The 23052-nt window shown below is 43.5% G+C and overlaps 1 protein-coding gene across 1 annotated transcript in view; it reads right to left on the bottom strand.

Moving 5' to 3' along the window:
- LOC138756824 (glutamate receptor ionotropic, NMDA 3A-like) overlaps positions 1-23052 on the bottom strand; it is a 79589-nt gene that overhangs the window by 15985 nt on the left and 40552 nt on the right. Inside the window, exon 3 of the mRNA XM_069923214.1 lies at positions 13517-14564. Coding sequence (XP_069779315.1) covers positions 13517-14564 — 1048 coding nt within the window. The remainder of the gene's footprint in view (positions 1-13516; positions 14565-23052) is intronic.

Raw genomic sequence — 23052 nt, 5'->3', positions numbered from 1 at the left:
ACCCATACCACTACTCTTCTTCTTGTTCCTCCTATGCTCATCTTCCTGTTCCTCCTATGCTCATCTTCCTGTTCCTCCTATGCTCAAAGCACTACTCTTTTTCCAGTTCCTCCTATGCTCATACCTCTACTCTTCTTCCTGTTCCTCCTATGCTCATACCACTACTCTTCTTCCTGTTCCTCCTATGCTCATACCACTACTCTTCTTCCTGTTCCTCCTATGCTCATACCACTACTCTTCTTCCTGTTCCTCCTATGCTCATACCTCTACTCTTCTTCCTGTTCCTCCTATGCTCATACCTCTACTCTTCTTCCTGTTCCTCCTATGCTCATACCACTACTCTTCTTCCTGTTCCTCCTATGCTCATACCTCTACTCTTCTTCCTGTTCCTCCTATGCTCATACCACTACTCTTCTTCCTGTTCTTCCTATGCTCATACCACTACTCTTCTTCCTGTTCATCCTATGCTCATACCTCTACTCTTCTTCCTGTTCCTCCTATGCTCATACCTCTACTCTTCTTCCTGTTCCTCCTATGCTCATACCTCTATTCTTCTTCCTGTTCTTCCTATGCTCATACCACTACTCTTCTTCCTGTTCTTCCTATGCTCATACCACTACTCTTCTTCCTGTTCCTCCTATGCTCATACCTCTACACTTCTTCATGTTCCTCCTATGCTCATACCTCTACTCTTCTTCCTGTTCCTCCTATGCTCATACCTCTACTCTTCTTCCTGTTCTTCCTATGCTCATACCACTACTCTTCTTCCTGTTCTTCCTATGCTCATACCACTACTCTTCTTCCTGTTCTTCCTATGCTCATACCACTACTCTTCTTCATGTTCCTCCTATGCTCATACCACTACTCTTCTTCCTGTTCCTCCTATGCTCATACCTCTACTCTTCTTCCTGTTCCTCCTATGCTCATACCTCTACTTTTCTTCCCGTTCCTCCTATGCTCATACCTCTACTCTTCTTCCTGTTCCTCCTATGCTCATACCACTACTCTTCTTCCTGTTCTTCCTATGCTCATACCTCTACTCTTCTTCCTGTTCTTCCTATGCTCATACCACTACTCTTCTTCATGTTCCTCCTATGCTCATACCACTACTCTTCTTCCTGTTCCTCCTATGCTCATACCACTACTCTTCTTCCTGTTCTTCCTATGCTCATACCTCTACTCTTCTTCCTGTTCTTCCTATGCTCATACCACTAATCTTCTTCCTGTTCTTCCTATGCTCATACCTCTACTCTTCTTCCTGTTCTTCCTATGCTCATACCACTACTCTTCTTCCTGTTCTTCCTATGCTCATACCACTACTCTTCTTCCTGTTCTTCCTATGCTCATACCACTACTCTTCTTCCTGTTCTTCCTATGCTCATACAACTACTCTTCTTCCTGTTCTTCCTATGCTCATACCACTACTCTTCTTCCTGTTCTTCCTATGCTCATACCTCTACTCTTCTTCCTGTTCTTCCTATGCTCATACCACTACTCTTCTTCCTGTTCTTCCTATGCTCATACCTCTACTCTTCTTGCTGTTCTTCCTATGCTCATACCACTACTCTTCTTCCTGTTCTTCCTATGCTCATACCACTAATCTTCTTCCTGTTCTTCCTATGCTCATACCACTACTCTTCTTCCTGTTCCTCCTATGCTCATACCACTACTCTTCTTCCTGTTCTTCCTATGCTCATACCTCTACTCTTCTTCCTGTTCTTCCTATGCTCATACCACTACTCTTCTTCCTGTTCTTCCTATGCTCATACCTCTACTCTTCTTCCTGTTCTTCCTATGCTCATACCACTACTCTTCTTCCTGTTCTTCCTATGCTCATACCACTACTCTTCTTCATGTTCCTCCTATGCTCATACCACTACTCTTCTTCCTGTTCCTCCTATGCTCATACCTCTACTCTTTTTCATGTTCCTCCTATGCTCATACCACTACTCTTCTTCCTGTTCCTCCTATGCTCATACCTCTACTCTTCTTCCTGTTCCTCCTATGCTCATACCACTACTCTTCTTCCTGTTCCTCCTATGCTCATACCTCTACTCTTCTTCCTGTTCCTCCTATGCTCATACCTCTACTCTTCTTCCTGTTCCTGCTATGCTCATACCACTACTCTTCTTCCTGTTCCTCCTATGCTCATACCACTACTCTTCTTCCTGTTCCTCCTATGCTCATACCACTACTCTATTTCCTGTTCCTCCTATGCTCATACCACTACTCTTCTTCCTGTTCCTCCTATGCTCATACCACTACTCTTCTTCCTGTTCCTCCTATGCTCATACCTCTACTCTTCTTCCTGTTCCTCCTATGCTCATACCTCTACTCTTCTTCCTGTTCCTGCTATGCTCATACCACTACTCTTCTTCCTGTTCCTCCTATGCTCATACCACTACTCTTCTTCCTGTTCCTCCTATGCTCATACCACTACTCTATTTCCTGTTCCTCCTATGCTCATACCACTACTCTTCTTCCTGTTCCTCCTATGCTCATCTTCCTGTTCCTCCTATGCTCATACCTCTACCTCTTCCTCCTATGCTCATACCACTACTCTTCTTCCTGTTCCTCCTATGCTCATACCACTACGCTTCTTCCTGTTCCTCCTATGCTCATCTTCCTGTTCCTCCTATGCTCATACCACTACTCTTCTTCTTGTTCCTCCTATGCTCATACCACTACTCTTCTTCTTGTTCCTCCTATGCTCATACCACTACTCTTCTTCCTGTTCCTCCTATGCTCATACCACTACTCTTCTTCTTGTTCCTCCTATGCTCATACCACTACTCTTCTTCCTGTTCCACCTATGCTCATACCTCTACTCTTCTTCCTGTTCGTCCTATACCCATACCACTACTCTTCTTCTTGTTCCTCCTATGCTCATCTTCCTGTTCCTCCTATGCTCATCTTCCTGTTCCTCCTATGCTCAAAGCACTACTCTTTTTCCAGTTCCTCCTATGCTCATACCTCTACTCTTCTTCCTGTTCCACCTATGCTCATACCACTACTCTTCTTCCTGTTCCTCCTATGCTCATACCACTACTCTTCTTCCTGTTCCTCCTACGCTCATAAAACTACTCTTCTTCCTGTTCCTCCTATGCTCATACCTCTACTCTTCTTCCTGTTCCTCCTATGCTCATACCACTACTCTTCTTCCTGTTCCTCCTATGCTCATACCTCTACTCTTCTTCCTGTTCCTCCTATGCTCATACCACTACTCTTCTTCCTGTTCCTCCTATGCTCATACCTCTACTCTTCTTCCTGTTCCTCCTATGATCATACCACTACTCTTCTTCCTGTTCCTCCTATGCTCATACCTCTACTCTTCTTCCTGTTCCTCCTATGCTCATACCACTACTCTTCTTCCTGTTCCTCCTATGCTCATACCACTACTCTTCTTCCTGTTCCTCCTATGCTCATACCTCTACTCTTCTTCCTGTTCCTCCTATCCTCATACCACTACTCTTCTTCCTGTTCCTCCTATGCTCATACCACTACTCTTCTTCCTATTCCTCCTATGCTCATACCTCTACTCTTCTTCCTGTTCCTCCTATGCTCATACCACTACTCTTCTTCCTGTTCCTCCTATGCTCATACCACTACTCTTCTTCCTGTTCCTCCTATGCTCATACCACTACTCTTCTTCCTGTTCCTCCTATGCTCATACCTCTACTCTTCTTCCTGTTCCTCCTATGCTCATACCTCTACTCTTCTTCCTGTTCCTCCTATGCTCATACCACTACTCTTCTTCCTGTTCCTCCTATGCTCATACCTCTACTCTTCTTCCTGTTCCTCCTATGCTCATACCACTACTCTTCTTCCTGTTCTTCCTATGCTCATACCACTACTCTTCTTCCTGTTCATCCTATGCTCATACCTCTACTCTTCTTCCTGTTCCTCCTATGCTCATACCTCTACTCTTCTTCCTGTTCCTCCTATGCTCATACCTCTATTCTTCTTCCTGTTCTTCCTATGCTCATACCACTACTCTTCTTCCTGTTCTTCCTATGCTCATACCACTACTCTTCTTCCTGTTCCTCCTATGCTCATACCTCTACACTTCTTCATGTTCCTCCTATGCTCATACCTCTACTCTTCTTCCTGTTCCTCCTATGCTCATACCTCTACTCTTCTTCCTGTTCTTCCTATGCTCATACCACTACTCTTCTTCCTGTTCTTCCTATGCTCATACCACTACTCTTCTTCCTGTTCTTCCTATGCTCATACCACTACTCTTCTTCATGTTCCTCCTATGCTCATACCACTACTCTTCTTCCTGTTCCTCCTATGCTCATACCTCTACTCTTCTTCCTGTTCCTCCTATGCTCATACCTCTACTCTTCTTCCCGTTCCTCCTATGCTCATACCTCTACTCTTCTTCCTGTTCCTCCTATGCTCATACCACTACTCTTCTTCCTGTTCTTCCTATGCTCATACCTCTACTCTTCTTCCTGTTCTTCCTATGCTCATACCACTACTCTTCTTCATGTTCCTCCTATGCTCATACCACTACTCTTCTTCCTGTTCCTCCTATGCTCATACCACTACTCTTCTTCCTGTTCTTCCTATGCTCATACCTCTACTCTTCTTCCTGTTCTTCCTATGCTCATACCACTAATCTTCTTCCTGTTCTTCCTATGCTCATACCTCTACTCTTCTTCCTGTTCTTCCTATGCTCATACCACTACTCTTCTTCCTGTTCTTCCTATGCTCATACCACTACTCTTCTTCCTGTTCTTCCTATGCTCATACCACTACTCTTCTTCCTGTTCTTCCTATGCTCATACAACTACTCTTCTTCCTGTTCTTCCTATGCTCATACCACTACTCTTCTTCCTGTTCTTCCTATGCACATACCTCTACTCTTCTTCCTGTTCTTCCTATGCTCATATCACTACTCTTCTTCCTGTTCTTCCTATGCTCATACCTCTACTCTTCTTGCTGTTCTTCCTATGCTCATACCACTACTCTTCTTCCTGTTCTTCCTATGCTCATACCACTACTCTTCTTCCTGTTCTTCCTATGCTCATACCACTACTCTTCTTCCTGTTCCTCCTATGCTCATACCACTACTCTTCTTCCTGTTCTTCCTATGCTCATACCTCTACTCTTCTTCCTGTTCTTCCTATGCTCATACCACTACTCTTCTTCCTGTTCTTCCTATGCTCATACCTCTACTCTTCTTCCTGTTCTTCCTATGCTCATACCACTACTCTTCTTCCTGTTCTTCCTATGCTCATACCACTACTCTTCTTCATGTTCCTCCTATGCTCATACCACTACTCTTCTTCCTGTTCCTCCTATGCTCATACCTCTACTCTTTTTCATGTTCCTCCTATGCTCATACCACTACTCTTCTTCCTGTTCTTCCTATGCTCATACCACTACTCTTCTTCCTGTTCTTCCTATGCTCATACCTGTACTCTTCTTCCTGTTCTTCCTATGCTCATACCACTACTCTTCTTCCTGTTCTTCCTATGCTCATACCACTACTCTTCTTCATGTTCCTCCTATGCTCATACCACTACTCTTCTTCCTGTTCCTCCTATGCTCATACCTCTACTCTTTTTCATGTTCCTCCTATGCTCATACCACTACTCTTCTTCCTGTTCCTCCTATGCTCATACCACTACTCTTCTTCCTGTTCCTCCTATGCTCATACCTCTACTCTTCTTCCTGTTCTTCCTATGCTCATACCACTACTCTTCTTCCTGTTCTTCCTATGCTCATACCTCTACCCTTCTTCCTGTTCTTCCTATGCTCATACCACTACTCGTCTTCCTGTTCTTCCTATGCTCATACCACTACTCTTCTTCCTGTTATTACTATGCTCATACCACTACTCTTCTTCATGTTCCTCCTATGCTCATACCACTACTCTTCTTCCTGTTCCTCCTATGCTCATACCACTACTCTTCTTCCTGTTCCTCCTATGCTCATACCACTACTCTTCTTCCTGTTCCTCCTATGCTCATACCACTACTTTTCTTCCTGTTCCTCCTAAGCTCATACCTCTACTCTTCTTCCTGTTCCTCCTATGCTCATACCACTACTCTTCTTCCTGTTCCTCCTATGCTCATACCTCTACTCTTCTTCATGTTCCTCCTATGCTCATACCACTACTCTTCCTGTTCCTCCTATGCTCATACCAATACTCTTCTTCCTGTTCCTCCTATGCTCATACCTCTACTCTTCTCCCTGTTCCTCCTATGCTCATACCACTACTCTTCTTCATGTTCCTCCTATGCTCATACCTCTACTCTTCTTCCTGTTCCTCCTATGCTCATACCACTACTCTTCTTCCTGTTCCTCCTATGCTCATACCTCTACTCTTCTTCATTTTCCTCCTATGCTCATACCACTACTCTTCTTCCTGTTCCTCCTATGCTCATACCACTACTCTTCTTCATTTTCCTCCTATGCTCATACCACTACTCTTCTTCCTGTTCCTCCTATGCTCATACCACTACTCTTCTTCCTGTTCCTCCTATGCTCATACCACTACTCTTCTTCCTCTTCTTCCTATGCTCATACCACTACTCTTCTTCATGTTCCTCCTATGCTCATACCACTACTCTTCTTCATGTTCCTCCTATGCTCATACCACTACTCTTCTTCCTGTTCCTCCTATGCTCATACCACTCCTCTTCTTCCTGTTCTTCCTATGCTCATACCACTACTCTTCTTCCTGTTCTTCCTATGCTCATACCACTACTCTTCTTCCTGTTCTTCCTATGCTCATACCACTACTCTTCTTCATGTTCCTCCTATGCTCATACCACTACTCTTCTTCATGTTCCTCCTATGCTCATACCACTACTTTTCTTCCTGTTCCTCCTATGCTCATACCACTACTCTTCTTCCTGTTCCTCCTATGCTCATACCTCTACTCTTCTTCCTGTTCCTCCTATGCTCATACCTCTACTCTTCTTCCTGTTCCTCCTATGCTCATACCACTACTCTTCTTCCTGTTCCTCCTATGCTCATACCACTACTCTTCTTCATGTTCCTCCTATGCTCATACCTCTACTCTTCTTCCTGTTCCTCCTATGCTCATACCACTACTCTTCTTCCTGTTCTTCCTATGCTCATACCACTACTCTTCTTCCTGTTCATCCTATGCTCATACCTCTACTCTTCTTCCTGTTCCTCCTATGCTCATACCTCTACTCTTCTTCCTGTTCCTCCTATGCTCATACCTCTATTCTTCTTCCTGTTCTTCCTATGCTCATACCACTACTCTTCTTCCTGTTCTTCCTATGCTCATACCACTACTCTTCTTCCTGTTCCTCCTATGCTCATACCTCTACACTTCTTCATGTTCCTCCTATGCTCATACCTCTACTCTTCTTCCTGTTCCTCCTATGCTCATACCTCTACTCTTCTTCCTGTTCTTCCTATGCTCATACCACTACTCTTCTTCCTGTTCTTCCTATGCTCATACCACTACTCTTCTTCCTGTTCTTCCTATGCTCATACCACTACTCTTCTTCATGTTCCTCCTATGCTCATACCACTACTCTTCTTCCTGTTCCTCCTATGCTCATACCTCTACTCTTCTTCCTGTTCCTCCTATGCTCATACCTCTACTCTTCTTCCCGTTCCTCCTATGCTCATACCTCTACTCTTCTTCCTGTTCCTCCTATGCTCATACCACTACTCTTCTTCCTGTTCTTCCTATGCTCATACCTCTACTCTTCTTCCTGTTCTTCCTATGCTCATACCACTACTCTTCTTCATGTTCCTCCTATGCTCATACCACTACTCTTCTTCCTGTTCCTCCTATGCTCATACCACTACTCTTCTTCCTGTTCTTCCTATGCTCATACCTCTACTCTTCTTCCTGTTCTTCCTATGCTCATACCACTAATCTTCTTCCTGTTCTTCCTATGCTCATACCTCTACTCTTCTTCCTGTTCTTCCTATGCTCATACCACTACTCTTCTTCCTGTTCTTCCTATGCTCATACCACTACTCTTCTTCCTGTTCTTCCTATGCTCATACCACTACTCTTCTTCCTGTTCTTCCTATGCTCATACAACTACTCTTCTTCCTGTTCTTCCTATGCTCATACCACTACTCTTCTTCCTGTTCTTCCTATGCACATACCTCTACTCTTCTTCCTGTTCTTCCTATGCTCATATCACTACTCTTCTTCCTGTTCTTCCTATGCTCATACCTCTACTCTTCTTGCTGTTCTTCCTATGCTCATACCACTACTCTTCTTCCTGTTCTTCCTATGCTCATACCACTACTCTTCTTCCTGTTCTTCCTATGCTCATACCACTACTCTTCTTCCTGTTCCTCCTATGCTCATACCACTACTCTTCTTCCTGTTCTTCCTATGCTCATACCTCTACTCTTCTTCCTGTTCTTCCTATGCTCATACCACTACTCTTCTTCCTGTTCTTCCTATGCTCATACCTCTACTCTTCTTCCTGTTCTTCCTATGCTCATACCACTACTCTTCTTCCTGTTCTTCCTATGCTCATACCACTACTCTTCTTCATGTTCCTCCTATGCTCATACCACTACTCTTCTTCCTGTTCCTCCTATGCTCATACCTCTACTCTTTTTCATGTTCCTCCTATGCTCATACCACTACTCTTCTTCCTGTTCTTCCTATGCTCATACCACTACTCTTCTTCCTGTTCTTCCTATGCTCATACCTGTACTCTTCTTCCTGTTCTTCCTATGCTCATACCACTACTCTTCTTCCTGTTCTTCCTATGCTCATACCACTACTCTTCTTCATGTTCCTCCTATGCTCATACCACTACTCTTCTTCCTGTTCCTCCTATGCTCATACCTCTACTCTTTTTCATGTTCCTCCTATGCTCATACCACTACTCTTCTTCCTGTTCCTCCTATGCTCATACCACTACTCTTCTTCCTGTTCCTCCTATGCTCATACCTCTACTCTTCTTCCTGTTCTTCCTATGCTCATACCACTACTCTTCTTCCTGTTCTTCCTATGCTCATACCTCTACCCTTCTTCCTGTTCTTCCTATGCTCATACCACTACTCGTCTTCCTGTTCTTCCTATGCTCATACCACTACTCTTCTTCCTGTTATTACTATGCTCATACCACTACTCTTCTTCATGTTCCTCCTATGCTCATACCACTACTCTTCTTCCTGTTCCTCCTATGCTCATACCACTACTCTTCTTCCTGTTCCTCCTATGCTCATACCACTACTCTTCTTCCTGTTCCTCCTATGCTCATACCACTACTTTTCTTCCTGTTCCTCCTAAGCTCATACCTCTACTCTTCTTCCTGTTCCTCCTATGCTCATACCACTACTCTTCTTCCTGTTCCTCCTATGCTCATACCTCTACTCTTCTTCATGTTCCTCCTATGCTCATACCACTACTCTTCCTGTTCCTCCTATGCTCATACCAATACTCTTCTTCCTGTTCCTCCTATGCTCATACCTCTACTCTTCTCCCTGTTCCTCCTATGCTCATACCACTACTCTTCTTCATGTTCCTCCTATGCTCATACCTCTACTCTTCTTCCTGTTCCTCCTATGCTCATACCACTACTCTTCTTCCTGTTCCTCCTATGCTCATACCTCTACTCTTCTTCATTTTCCTCCTATGCTCATACCACTACTCTTCTTCCTGTTCCTCCTATGCTCATACCACTACTCTTCTTCATTTTCCTCCTATGCTCATACCACTACTCTTCTTCCTGTTCCTCCTATGCTCATACCACTACTCTTCTTCCTGTTCCTCCTATGCTCATACCACTACTCTTCTTCCTCTTCTTCCTATGCTCATACCACTACTCTTCTTCATGTTCCTCCTATGCTCATACCACTACTCTTCTTCATGTTCCTCCTATGCTCATACCACTACTCTTCTTCCTGTTCCTCCTATGCTCATACCACTCCTCTTCTTCCTGTTCTTCCTATGCTCATACCACTACTCTTCTTCCTGTTCTTCCTATGCTCATACCACTACTCTTCTTCCTGTTCTTCCTATGCTCATACCACTACTCTTCTTCATGTTCCTCCTATGCTCATACCACTACTCTTCTTCATGTTCCTCCTATGCTCATACCACTACTTTTCTTCCTGTTCCTCCTATGCTCATACCACTACTCTTCTTCCTGTTCCTCCTATGCTCATACCTCTACTCTTCTTCCTGTTCCTCCTATGCTCATACCTCTACTCTTCTTCCTGTTCCTCCTATGCTCATACCACTACTCTTCTTCCTGTTCCTCCTATGCTCATACCACTACTCTTCTTCATGTTCCTCCTATGCTCATACCTCTACTCTTCTTCCTGTTCCTCCTATGCTCATACCACTACTCTTCTTCCTGTTCCTCCTATGCTCATACCTCTACTCTTCTTCATGTTCCTCCTATGCTCATACCACTACTCTTCTTCCTGTTCCTCCTATGCTCATACCACTACTCTTCTTCCTGTTCCTCCTATGCTCATACCTCTACTCTTCTTCCTGTTCCTCCTATGCTCATACCACTACTCTTCTTTATGTTCCTCCTATGCTCATACCTCTACTCTTCTTCCTGTTCCTCCTATGCTCATACCACTACTCTTCTTCCTGTTCCTCCTATGCTCATACCAATACTCTTCTTCATGTTCCTCCTATGCTCATACCACTACTCTTCTTCCTGTTCCTCCTATGCTCATACCACTACTCTTCTTCCTGTTCCTCCTATGCTCATACCTCTACTCTTCTTCCTGTTCCTCCTATGCTCATACCACTACTCTTCTTCATGTTCCTCCTATGCTCATACCTCTACTCTTCTTCCTGTTCCTCCTATGCTCATACCACTACTCTTCTTCCTGTTCCTCCTATGCTCATACCAATACTCTTCTTCCTGTTCCTCCTATGCTCATACCTCTACTCTTCTTCCTGTTCCTCCTATGCTCATACCACTACTCTTCTTCATGTTCCTCCTATGCTCATACCACTACTCTTCTTCCTGTTCCTCCTATGCTCATACCACTACTCTTCTTCCTGTTCCTCCTATGCTCATACCACTACTCTTCTTCATTTTCCTCCTATGCTAATACCACTACTCTTCTTCCTGTTCCTCCTATGCTCATACCACTACTCTTCTTCCTGTTCCTCCTATGCTCATACCACTACTCTTCTTCCTGTTCTTCCTATGCTCATACCACTACTCTTCTTCATGTTCCTCCTATGCTCATACCACTACTCTTCTTCATGTTCCTCCTATGCTCATACCACTACTTTTCTTCCTGTTCCTCCTATGCTCATACCACTACTCTTCTTCCTGTTCCTCCTATGCTCATACCTCTACTCTTCTTCCTGTTCCTCCTATGCTCATACCACTACTCTTCTTCATGTTCCTCCTATGCTCATACCTCTACTCTTCTTCCTGTTCCTCCTATGCTCATACCACTACTCTTCTTCATGTTCCTCCTATGCTCATACCTCTACTCTTCTTCCTGTTCCTCCTATGCTCATACCACTACTCTTCTTCCTGTTCCTCCTATGCTCATACCTCTACTCTTCTTCATGTTCCTCCTATGCTCATACCACTACTCTTCTTCCTGTTCCTCCTATGCTCATACCACTACTCTTCTTCCTGTTCCTCCTATGCTCATACCTCTACTCTTCTTCCTGTTCCTCCTATGCTCATACCACTACTCTTCTTCATGTTCCTCCTATGCTCGTACCTCTACTCTTCTTCCTGTTCCTCCTATGCTCATACCACTACTCTTCTTCCTGTTCCTCCTATGCTCATACCACTACTCTTCTTCATTTTCCTCCTATGCTCATACCACTATTTTCTGCCCATTCTAATTTGCTAATGCCTCCCTTAATTCTCATTATGTTGAAATCAAGGAAACTGACGATTCCTGCCTCCAGCCATTCAATTTTAAGGAATCCCAGATCAGTTTTCCCCTTTTGCTTACAATTTGTCAGGGTTATAAAAGGTTGGCTTGCTGTCACTTGGAGTCATGGAACCATACAGCAAGGAACAGGCCCTTTGACCCAACTCGTCCATTGGCATTCTGGACTAGTCCCATTTGGTGCATATCCTGCCAAATCCCGAAGGAGTCAGGAAGGAATGGAATGTGTGCTGGGACTAGACAGCTATGAAGTGGAAATCCAAAGCAGCAACTAGAATATTAATATCTTGAACTTGGGCAAACAACTCCTCTCATTTCTACTTACCCAATATGACAAGCAACACTCGTCGAGCTGGGAGAGTATGTACACTTCCTAATCACTAATTTTTGCACTTAGGAGGTAACATAGTAGCCCAATTTATCCCCAAGTCATCTTTTAAACCATCAATTAAATGTTCTTCCTCCGCATCAGAAAGCAGAAATTTGCACAGCTGATAACATATTGTTTCTGTCACAAAGTGTTCCTGCTGCAATATCTTAAAGCTCAGTGCTCCAACTTTATAGATAACAAATAGTTACTTTGAAATTAATGTTTGTTATGTAAATCATCTCAGTTCAGATTCAGGAATCATTGGAAAAGATTTTTAAATCATTCTTCTCATTGAAGAGGGATAGATTCAGACACTTCAATTATATAATTTTCCAAAATTAATCAGAATTGAGTTGTGAGTACAATGAAATTGAAAATAGTGAGTGCCCATGGGGAATTCAGCAGAAAAATCTCCAGATGGGTGGCAAGACACGAGTGACATGGTCCAATTTCCATTTTTTGTCTTTTCTAACATTGAGCAAGGAACAGAAATGTTCTAAGTGACTTCAATGGCTTTGGGTGAACATCTATGAGACCCTGCTTTCAGCAATTCAGCCTGATTGTTTGATCAAAGGCATTGAGGTTGGGATCTAACCGCTCCACCTTTCATGGGCACTTTCAGTGTACGACAATTTGAAGCAAGATCCCACAGAGCTCGATTTATCTCCTCCCCAGACCACAGCACCAGTAATTCAATCCCACACAAACTAAACTCAGATAGGATTTACTAGGATGTTGTATGGTCTTCAGGAATTGAGTTACAGGACTTTATTCTCTGGTGTGTAGAAGAATGAGGAGAGATTTGATAGAGGTATTTAAAATTATGAGGGGGATGGACAGAAAATGCAGGTAGGCTTTTTCTACCGAGGGTAGGTGAGATACAGAACAGAGGAAATGGGTTAAGGGTGAAAGGGGAAAAGTTTAGAAGGGAACCTTCACACAGAGAGTGGTGGGAGTTTGGAAGTAGTGAATGCAGGCTCAATTTTAACATTAAGAAGTATTTGGACAGGGACTTGGACGGGAGAGGTATGGCAGACTATGGACTGAGTGCAGGACAGTGAGACTGGACAGAAAAAAGGTTCAGCACAGACTAGAAGGGGTGAAGGGGCCGGTTTCTGTGCTGTAATGTTCTATGGTTCTTTGTCAGCAGGGTATTTCCTCAATGTCTGGTCCCACTCACACGGAGCAGAAAGATGAACCAATCATGTCATTAATTTTATAGATTGATGTTATCTTGGGAAAGTTAATGGAATTATATTCCAATTCCTTGGTCTTTTACCTTCTTACCTTATCATCATGAATCCCAGAAAGTTCTTCAAATTTTTTCTCTCCGACCATAACAGCTGCCAGGTTAGCTGTATAACTAGATAGGACAAGGAGGCAGAAGATTGCCCAGAGGTTCATTAAAAAACGCCCAGTCCAACATTTTGGTGTCTTACTAGAAACAGTCCGTCCAAAGAGAATAGCATAACACAAGTTAAGTGCTGATGAATAGGAGAACACCTTTATTCTATTTCTTCCTTTGGGGGTCATTCCAAAAGGACTCTTCCACTCATAAAGTGTGAGAAACAAGGCTGTGATGTGGAGTGCCACAAAAATCCCAACCCACATTGACCAGTGTAATGGCCACATAAAAGCACCGATGGGAGCTGCTGTGTCCTTTGACCTTACAAGGATCCCCAAACTGGTGGAATAGAAGGGGCTTGTAAAATCTATCACTCTGCTACGTGCCGAGTTGATGCTGAAGGATGTGACTGCCATTTGGGCAGCCCCACTGAGAAGATCACCCACCAATCCAGTCCACCTTCCATTTTTCCAGGCACCGTACTTCCCATCTCCCACAATGTAAAGGTCAAAGTCGAACCCCAGGTCATCCGACAGCTGCTCTAGGAGGTCCATGCAGTAGCCATAGCAACATTTCTTGTATTCTGTTGGCACAGATCCATTCTCGTTGTTCAACTCTTCAAACAGCTGTGCCAGCACAGCTGGGTCTTTGGTGTGAGGGTCCAAACATAAGTGGCCTGCTGGACAATTGCCATCGTGGTCAACCTCCCTGGTGAAGACAAAGGGCAATTCCACCAATGTGACAACCCGGAACTTGAGGTTTGAGGAACTACTGTCCTCGTTCATTTCATTTTGAATTTTATTGGGCCATATGCCTTGTTCAATCTCAATTTTATGTTGGTTCCATTTTCCAACTCTGACCCAGGTAGGCTTTCCTAATGGGTCCTGTCGTAAATTCCAGATATGGTAGGGATGGTTGCTGTGTATGTGTGATATCTCTTGAACATGGACATAACCCGTCGCTCCTTCAAACGATGTATTTGCCAAAAACCTGGGAGGGAATAGAAAAATAGAAACATGTTTGCATTTATCTTGCACCTTCAATATGATGAAAACACAACATGCTAAACATTGAGCTAAATAAGAACATCCAAAGGCATAGTTGTCAATAGACGCATAAAGAAAATTGGGTTATACAGAAAACATATACAGGAGGAATGTAATGTGTAGGAAGGATTGTGTGGTTCAAAGATGCTGCAGATCAGTGGTTCTCAACCTTTTTCTTTCCACTCACATACCACTAAGTATTCCCAGTGCCATAGGTGTTCTGTGATTGCTTAAGGTGGTATGTGGGTGGAAGGAAAGTTTGAAAACCACTGTTTTAATCATACCTAATTGACTCGTTATGTGCACAGTTTCATAACTCCAAAGGAAATCGGCCAATAATAATTTTTCTCAAGCAAAATATTTCAGTAACAATTGGGTCAACCTTCCTTTTCCGCTCACATACCTTTACAAAGCACCAATGGCACAGTGATTACTTAAAGTGGTACGTGAATGGAAAGAAAAAGGTTGAGGACCACTGGTATAGATGTTCTGCACAGATTAGAAGGACAGGAGGCTTCTAATAGAGGCCATCGTGGATTTGAGCAGTATGAAAATCATTTTGAATTTGTAATATTGTTGGTTGGAACTAACATAAGTCACTTAAGCACAGTGGAGATAAAACTTGCTGTAGGACTTTGGATAACTAGTTCACAGAGAACAGGGGCTGAGAGGCCAACCATGACAGCACTGGATTATATGTCCCTAGAGATAAACACATGACTGAGATAAATTTTAAGTTACACACATTAAAAAGAGAAGTTTAAGTCAGAAATAACAGCTGGAATAAAGTTATATTCACATATAATTTCCTGAATTGCCTGAAATCACGTGAGAGCACTCAAAGATGTTGGTAAGAACACATTGAGAATACTGTATGTAACTCTGGTTGTCTTGGGAGGAGTCATGTGATGGAGAAGTGGCCAGTAGGAGAATACCAGCCCTCTCCAGAAAAGAAGGAAAAAAGTGAAGAAAAAGCAAACCCCCAGACACACAAATCACAACAAATAAAAAGTAAAGGTGTGGAGAAAATTGCACCTAAGAAAGAAAAGCCAAAAACAACTGGAAGAAAAGAAGGAAAGACGCCGGAAGAGAAAGGTGAAGACCTTACCTGCACGAAAAAGCAGGGACCTGCTGTGGAAAGAGGAGCCCACTCCCCATGGTTAGTGGAGACCCCACAGGGTCGCGACCCACTAACCGCAGGACTGCAAAAATGGCTCACAGAGTCAAACAGGGATGCGCAACTGCGCATGCGCATGACAAGGACAACACCCCTGGGAGGTGGGGACCAGCTGTGGAGTGAAACTCTACAGCACGAACAGCTGAGAAAGACCCGACAGCAGGGCTCCCAGCTGGAAGATAAAGAAAACACCAGGAACGGGAGGGGTGAGAAAGAAAAAAGGAAACTAGAGACACAACAGACAACCAACCCAGAAGAAGAGGACCAACATCAAGACACCATGGGGAAAAAAAACCCAACAAACTGAGACAAGCAGCTCAACAAGAAACTCAGAAGAGACACAGATACAAGGAAGAGAAATAGAAGACACAAGCCCAAGAGCAGACACAGAAGAAGAGCACCAAGCTCTGCACAGAGGAATAGGAGGTAAAATGAATGGACAGTACAGAGATAAAAAAAATTTTCAAGAACAAATGAAAGCATTAAAAGAATGGCTGACACTAGAATTTAGTGAAATGAAAAGTAAAATGAAAAGTACAGTTCTGGTTGTCTTGCTGTAAGAAGGAGATCATTAACCTGCAAAACATACAAAAAAGGTTCATACGGATATTACTGGAACTAGGAGGCTTGAAATATAATGAGAGGATTGATAAACAAACATTTTTCATTGGAGTGTAGGAGGCCGAAGGGTAATCTTAGAGAGGTATTTTCTTTCTTTCTTTGGCTTGGCTTCGCGGGCGAAGATTTATGGAGGGGGTAAAAAGTCCACGTCAGCTGCAGGCTCGTTTGTGGCTGACAAGTCCGATGCGGGACAGGCAGACACGATTGCAGCGGTTGCAGGGGAAAATTGGTGGGTTGGGGTTGGGTGTTGGGTTTTTCCTCCTTTGCCTTTTGTCAGTGAGGTAGGCTCTGCGGTCTTCTTCAAAGGAGGTTGCTGCCCGCCAAACTGTGAGGCGCCAAGATGCACGGTTTGAAGCGATATCAGCCCACTGGCGGTGGTCAATGTGGCAGGCACCAAGAGATTTCTTTAGGCAGTCCTTGTACCTTTTCTTTGGTGCACCTCTGTCACGGTGGCCAGTGGAGAGCTCGCCATATAACACGATCTTGGGAAGGCGATGGTCCTCCATTCTGGAGACGTGACCCATCCAGCGCAGCTGGATCTTCAGCAGCGTGGACTCGATGCTGTCGACCTCTGCCATCTCGAGTACTTCGACGTTAGGGATGTAAGCGCTCCAATGGATGTTGAGGATGGAGCGGAGACAACGCTGGTGGAAGCGTTCTAGGAGCCGTAGGTGGTGCCGGTAGAGGACCCATGATTCGGAGCCGAACAGGAGTGTAGGTATGACAACGGCTCTGTATACACTTATCTTTGTGAGGTTTTTCAGTTGGTTGTTTTTCCAGACTCTTTTGTGTAGTCTTCCAAAGGCGCTATTTGCCTTGGCGAGTCTGTTGTCTATCTCATTGTCGATCCTTGCATCTGATGAAATGGTGCAGCCGAGATAGGTAAACTGGTTGACCGTTTTGAGTTTTGTGTGCCCGATGGAGATGTGGGGGGGCTGGTAATCATGGTGGGGAGCTGGCTGATGGAGGACCTCAGTTTTCTTCAGGCTGACTTCCAGGCCAAACATTTTGGCAGTTTCCGCAAAGCAGGACGTCAAGCGCTGAAGAGCTGGCTCTGAATGGGCAACTAAAGCGGCATCGTCTGCAAAGAGTAGTTCACGCACAAGTTTCTCTTGTGTCTTGGTGTGAGCTTGCAGGCGCCTCAGATTGAAGAGACTGCCATCCGTGCGGTACCGGATGTAAACAGCGTCTTCATTGTTGGGGAAAGGGCTTTGGCAAATACTAGAGCGCATCGGATGTCCCCCAAAGTTCCTCAACATGATTATCCAACTGCACGAAAACCAACAAGGTCGGGTCAGATACAGCAATGAGCTCTCTGAACCCTTCTCCATTAACAATGGCGTGAAGCAAGGCTGTGTTCTGGCACCAACCCTCTTTTCAATCTTCTTCAGCATGATGCTGAACCAAGCCATGATAGAGAGGTATACAAAATCATAAAAGCACAGATAAGGTGAATAGTCAACATCTTTTCCTGTTTTGGAGAGTCTAAAAGTAGAGGACATGGTTTTAAAATCAAGGGGCTAAAAAGGGACCTGAGAGTCAACAGCACGGTTAGTGTAACACCAATACTGGACCAGCGATCAAGTCCAGGGTTCGAAACCAGCTCTGTCTGTACAGTGTTTGTACATTCTCCCTGTGTCTGCGTGGGTTTTCCCGGGAGGGGGCTACAGATTTCTCCAACCATTTGAAATAAGTTAATTGGTTATAATTGGGCAGCATCGGCTCATGGACCAAAAGGGTCTGTTATCGTGCTGTATGTCTATATTTAAATTTTAAAAATTTAAATCTTTGCTCATACAGAGGATGGTGCGTGCATGAAAAGAGCTGCTAGAGAAAGGGTGGAACTGGGTACAATAATGATATTTACAAGACTTTTGAACAGGTCCATTGGCAGGAAAGGACTAGAGAGGCCAAGTGCAGGAGACTAGCTCAGATGGGCGACCTGGTCAGCCATGGATGAATTGGAATGAGGTGTCTATTTCCATGCTGTGTAGCTTTATGTCTATAACTAATTTTATGTACTGCCCTCCCAATTAAATACTGGAAGATAAATACTGAGTGCAACAGGAATGGGGGAAGCCAGAGTGAATGAAGGGAATAAAGAAAGGAAACATGTAGCTATTTTAAGGAAAATATCTGGAAATTCTCTCCCAAATCCCCATAGCAAATGAATTTGTATTAAATTTCTTGAAGAACTTTATTAATCTATCATTGCCCATTTGTTAAGTGTTCTCTTTACAAACACAACATAAAATAGAACAGCAAAAAGAACTTCTCCATGAGTTGACCATGCTGGCTCAGTATGTTTCTTTACCATGGGGAGGTTGGCCACTACCATGAGCGACAAGAAATCATTCTGCCCATGGTCTCCAATCCCTCTGGGTAAATCAAACCTTACTTTTCCATGCTTCAATGCTGACAACAACATTGAAAAGGTGACACAGTTAACATTTCAAATTAAATATTATTTAAACACATGGAAGGATGTGTAAGACTTCTGTAAAGCTCAAAAGCAAATGACAGAGCAGTGTAGTCTGAGAAAGAATTACTAAGTAGATGATGCAGCCAAGCTCACTTACATTTGCAAGAGAACAGGATAAATATTTTAGGAGAGAGAGAGAAATTGGTGACAGAAATAGAATATCTCTGATGGACAGCGAGGATGGGCAGAGGCACAGTGACTGAGTGCAACTCAATCATTCCAAATCAGAAACTAGTGATTGAGGGTTTACAAAGCAGGCAGAATGCAGGGGGAAGGAAAAACTGGGGGAGATGAGGGGCACTGTGATTTGGGAGTCTATGGGAAAGGTAAGGGAAAGTAGGAAGATGTTGTGATGCAACTGGACCTCAATACAGTGAGAGCATGCAGAGAGGAAAGAGTATGTGAAAGGACAGCTTTAAACAGCAAAAGAAAATATGAACCTCCACAGCAGAGAAATTTCCTTTGGTTGTACTTAAATGGTGATTTAAAGATGGTTTGATTTAAAAAAAACGAGGAATTCTTCTTATAACTGTGCAAAAAACCAATTTCTCGTCAATAGTTGGAACAATAATATATTTAAATTGGTGGATCTCCCATGACCATCATCCATTTGTAGAGATAGATCAGATTGAGCTGCTGATATTATCACAAAGTATGACCCACCAGCAACACCAAATGGCTTTCATTCCCAATTTCTTGTTCTTGAAAGGGGAGCTGTTGAGCTGCCTTCCTAAACCTTTGGTGGAAACATTCCCATTGTGCTGATAAGTAGGGAGTTCAGAGACTTTGAAACTGCAATGTATGTGCATATTGGGATGAGCAATGGGCAGTCTTGGAGGTCTATGCCTTACTGTCCTTATCCTTCTGGATGGCACAGCCCACCTGCTTTGGAGATGATCTTCACCATCCTCCTCCAGGTTATTTCTTTAAAATCCCCATTACATCAGACAATGAAGATTTTGCTACCTGAACACTTATGGATGTACTTTATGGATTTGGCTGCTAATCACGAAAATCACCTTAAAATGTTCCTATCACAAACCTTTTTTCTTCCAGAAATATCCTATTTTTGTGACTTCCTGTCATATTTTAAGTCTACTTCATCGTACAAATCCATGACGTGCAACATGCCATTGAAACTTCATTTTATGCATTCACGCTTGGACGTCTTCCCCGCTGATCTTGGTGCAGTCACTGACGAACATGCTGGAAGGTTTCACCAGGACATTGGGACCTTGGAAAAACAGTATCAAGGCAACTGGAATCCATCAACACTGGCTGACTATTGTTGGACACTAACATGAGAGGCATCAGATGCTGAGTACAAATCAAAATCAGTGTTAGTTGAACTAACACCATATGTCAGCATGATGATGCGATTAAACATGCTAAATTGAATACAAGTTAATTTAACATTTCTTCAACTTCCATCGTGATATAGCAAATCTAAAATTATCTTTGTGTTTAGCTTGAAGTTGTCTATCACAATTCCCAATTTTATTTCTGGAAGCAAATCTTTTGAAAAAAAGTGTTGTTCAGTGTTAGCAATGGTAATGAAAATTGTGTTTGTGTCCTTAACAGCCGCAATACATTGGGAAACAGAGGAAAGAAGGAGATTGAAGTCCACTTCATCTTCTTTGCATTTATGACAAATATTCAAGATTCAATTTATTGTCATGTAATAAAGACAGAGCAACGTTAAATGGAATTTGTTTTCGTCGGCCGCAAGGCAGACAGATTCGCTGTCAGCAAAAATTGCCTGAAGCGCTTCTTACAGTCAAAGAGAAGCAAAAGAAAGGAAGAAGAGAAAAAAGATGGCTGCTGATTAAAATTATTGACACGAATTGATCTGTGAAAATCTGTTTGAGGAAGCAGCTGAAACTGGTGGAATGAGAGCTAATAATAATCCATTTTAGTCAGGCCAGCAGGTCCTGTAGCTCCTCCAAATTGATTCTTGCATTCAGAAATGATGTTTAAAGAAACATAAATATCTTAAACCAACAGATAGCGGCAATTACGGAAGATAACAGGCTACTCATTCATTGCACAATGCCAATATGTTCTACATTTTACCACGTGGATTAATGTAGCATGAGGTGCATATTTTTCTGTGCATGCAAGTGCTAGTTATTCACAGTATATGCACATTTTTGAGAGATATTTTTGTATTGGTCATCATGGGTTTGATTATTAGCTTGAACGGTCTGGTGCAGTATATCTGACTTCAGACTGGATCCACCAAATCTCTCAGTTAATGAAATAGACCTTCCAGGCACTTCAGCCACTCAACAGGGTCTACACTGCTGCTGTGTACGAGACTGCACAACCTTGGTTACTCGGATCACATATCTGTCCTGCAGACAATTGGCAAAGCAAACTAGGTCAGTTCGCAAGGAGGTCAGGACGTGGCCGGGGAGGGGCCAAAGCAGTGATGAAAAACCTGCTTTGAGACCATGGACTGGAGCTGTTTCAGGGAGGTGGTCACCTACAATGGTCATATGATTAGCTAATCAGCAAAGTGCATTGTGGATGTTACTGAGATCAAATGCTTCATAACCAGGGCTAACTAGAAACCACGTTTGGATGCAGAGGTCCAGGCCTTTCTCAGAGCTCGTGATGCTGCCTTTGGGACAGAGGATAGGATGGCACTAAGATCAGCCAGGACTGAACTCTCCCGTGCAATCCAGAAAGCAAAGCCCACAGACAGCTTTGCGACACCGGCAACACGAGGTGCATGTGGCAAGGGATTAAGACTATTATGAATTACAAATCAACCTTGCAAATTAAGGACAATGACACCTCCCTTCCATACAGACTGAACACCTATGCATGGTTTGATGAGAAGAACAGGATGATGCCAAAGAAAGCTCTGTGTCCCCCTGATGAACAGGTCCCCTGTATAGCCGTGGTTGAGGTGAGGAGAACCCTTTCCAGGGTGAACCCACACAAGGTAGCAGGACCAGACAACATACTCGGTCAGGTACTGAAGGACTGCCCAGACCAGTTAACGACAGTCATCACAGACATCTTCAAAACCTCACTGCAGCGGTCCATTGTTTCTGCAGGGTTCAAGATAACTACCATCATCCAGCTACTCAAGAGGGTAACAATAACAGGTCTCAAAGACTACCACCCCGTAGCACTGACCTCCACCATTATGAAATGCTTCGAGCATCTGGTGATGGAATGCATCAAAGTACACCTCCCAGGGGCACTGGATCCATTTCAATTTGCCAACAGAAGAAACAGTTCCACAGATGATGCTATAGCCTTGTCACTTCACTTCGTCCTGGCCCACCTGAAGAACAAAGCCTCATATGCCAGGCCGCTATTCATTGACTTCAGCTCAGCATTTAACATGGTGGAGAAGCTGTCCTCAATGGAATCCAACACCCTTCTCTGTAACTGGATCCTGGAATTCCTAACAGAAAGGCCACAATCTGTCCAAGTCAGTAGCAAAATATTGAGCACCATCACACTGAGCGCTGGCTGACCTCAGGGCTGTGTGCCCACTCCTGTTCATCCTACTGACCCACACTGCATTCCCAGATCCAGATCCACAGTGTCATCAAAATTTGCACATGACAGAACAGTAGTCGGCCTCATCAGCAACAACAATGAGTCGCACTACAGAGAAAAGGTGGAAAATCTCATGAAATGGTGCAAGAATAACTACCTGAGTCTCATCGTGGACAAAATGAAGGAGACAATTGTGCACTTCAGGCAGACCAGGAATGACTACCCTCCACTGCACATCAACAAATTTGTAATAGAGAGAATAGAGAGCACCAAGTTCCTTGGAGTTCACTTAACTAGTGACCTATTGTGGACACTCAACATCTCCTCACTTGTCAGGAAGGCACCACAGCAACTGTACTTCCTGAGAAGATTGAAGTGGGCAAGGCTACTGGCCACCATTATGTCAACCTTCTATAGTGCCTCTATCAAGAGCATCCTAGCCGGCTGTATACATTTAAATGGACATGGTCTCATCTGAAATTGCAGCCATATCTCTAATAATGCAATGCAATTGGCATATAAGTGTACTCAGTATTCATACTTTGACATTCACACTTGGGTTCTAGTGCTCCTATGAAGGAAACATGATGCTAGAGTTGTGCAATGATATGCTTCAAGAGATACATTTATCTT

This window comes from Narcine bancroftii, chromosome 3 (genome assembly GCF_036971445.1).
Source record: "Narcine bancroftii isolate sNarBan1 chromosome 3, sNarBan1.hap1, whole genome shotgun sequence".
In the NCBI taxonomy this organism is placed as follows: domain Eukaryota; kingdom Metazoa; phylum Chordata; class Chondrichthyes; order Torpediniformes; family Narcinidae; genus Narcine; species Narcine bancroftii.
Note: the sequence above shows the minus strand (reverse complement) of the source record. Positions and strands in the feature narration are given on the sequence as shown.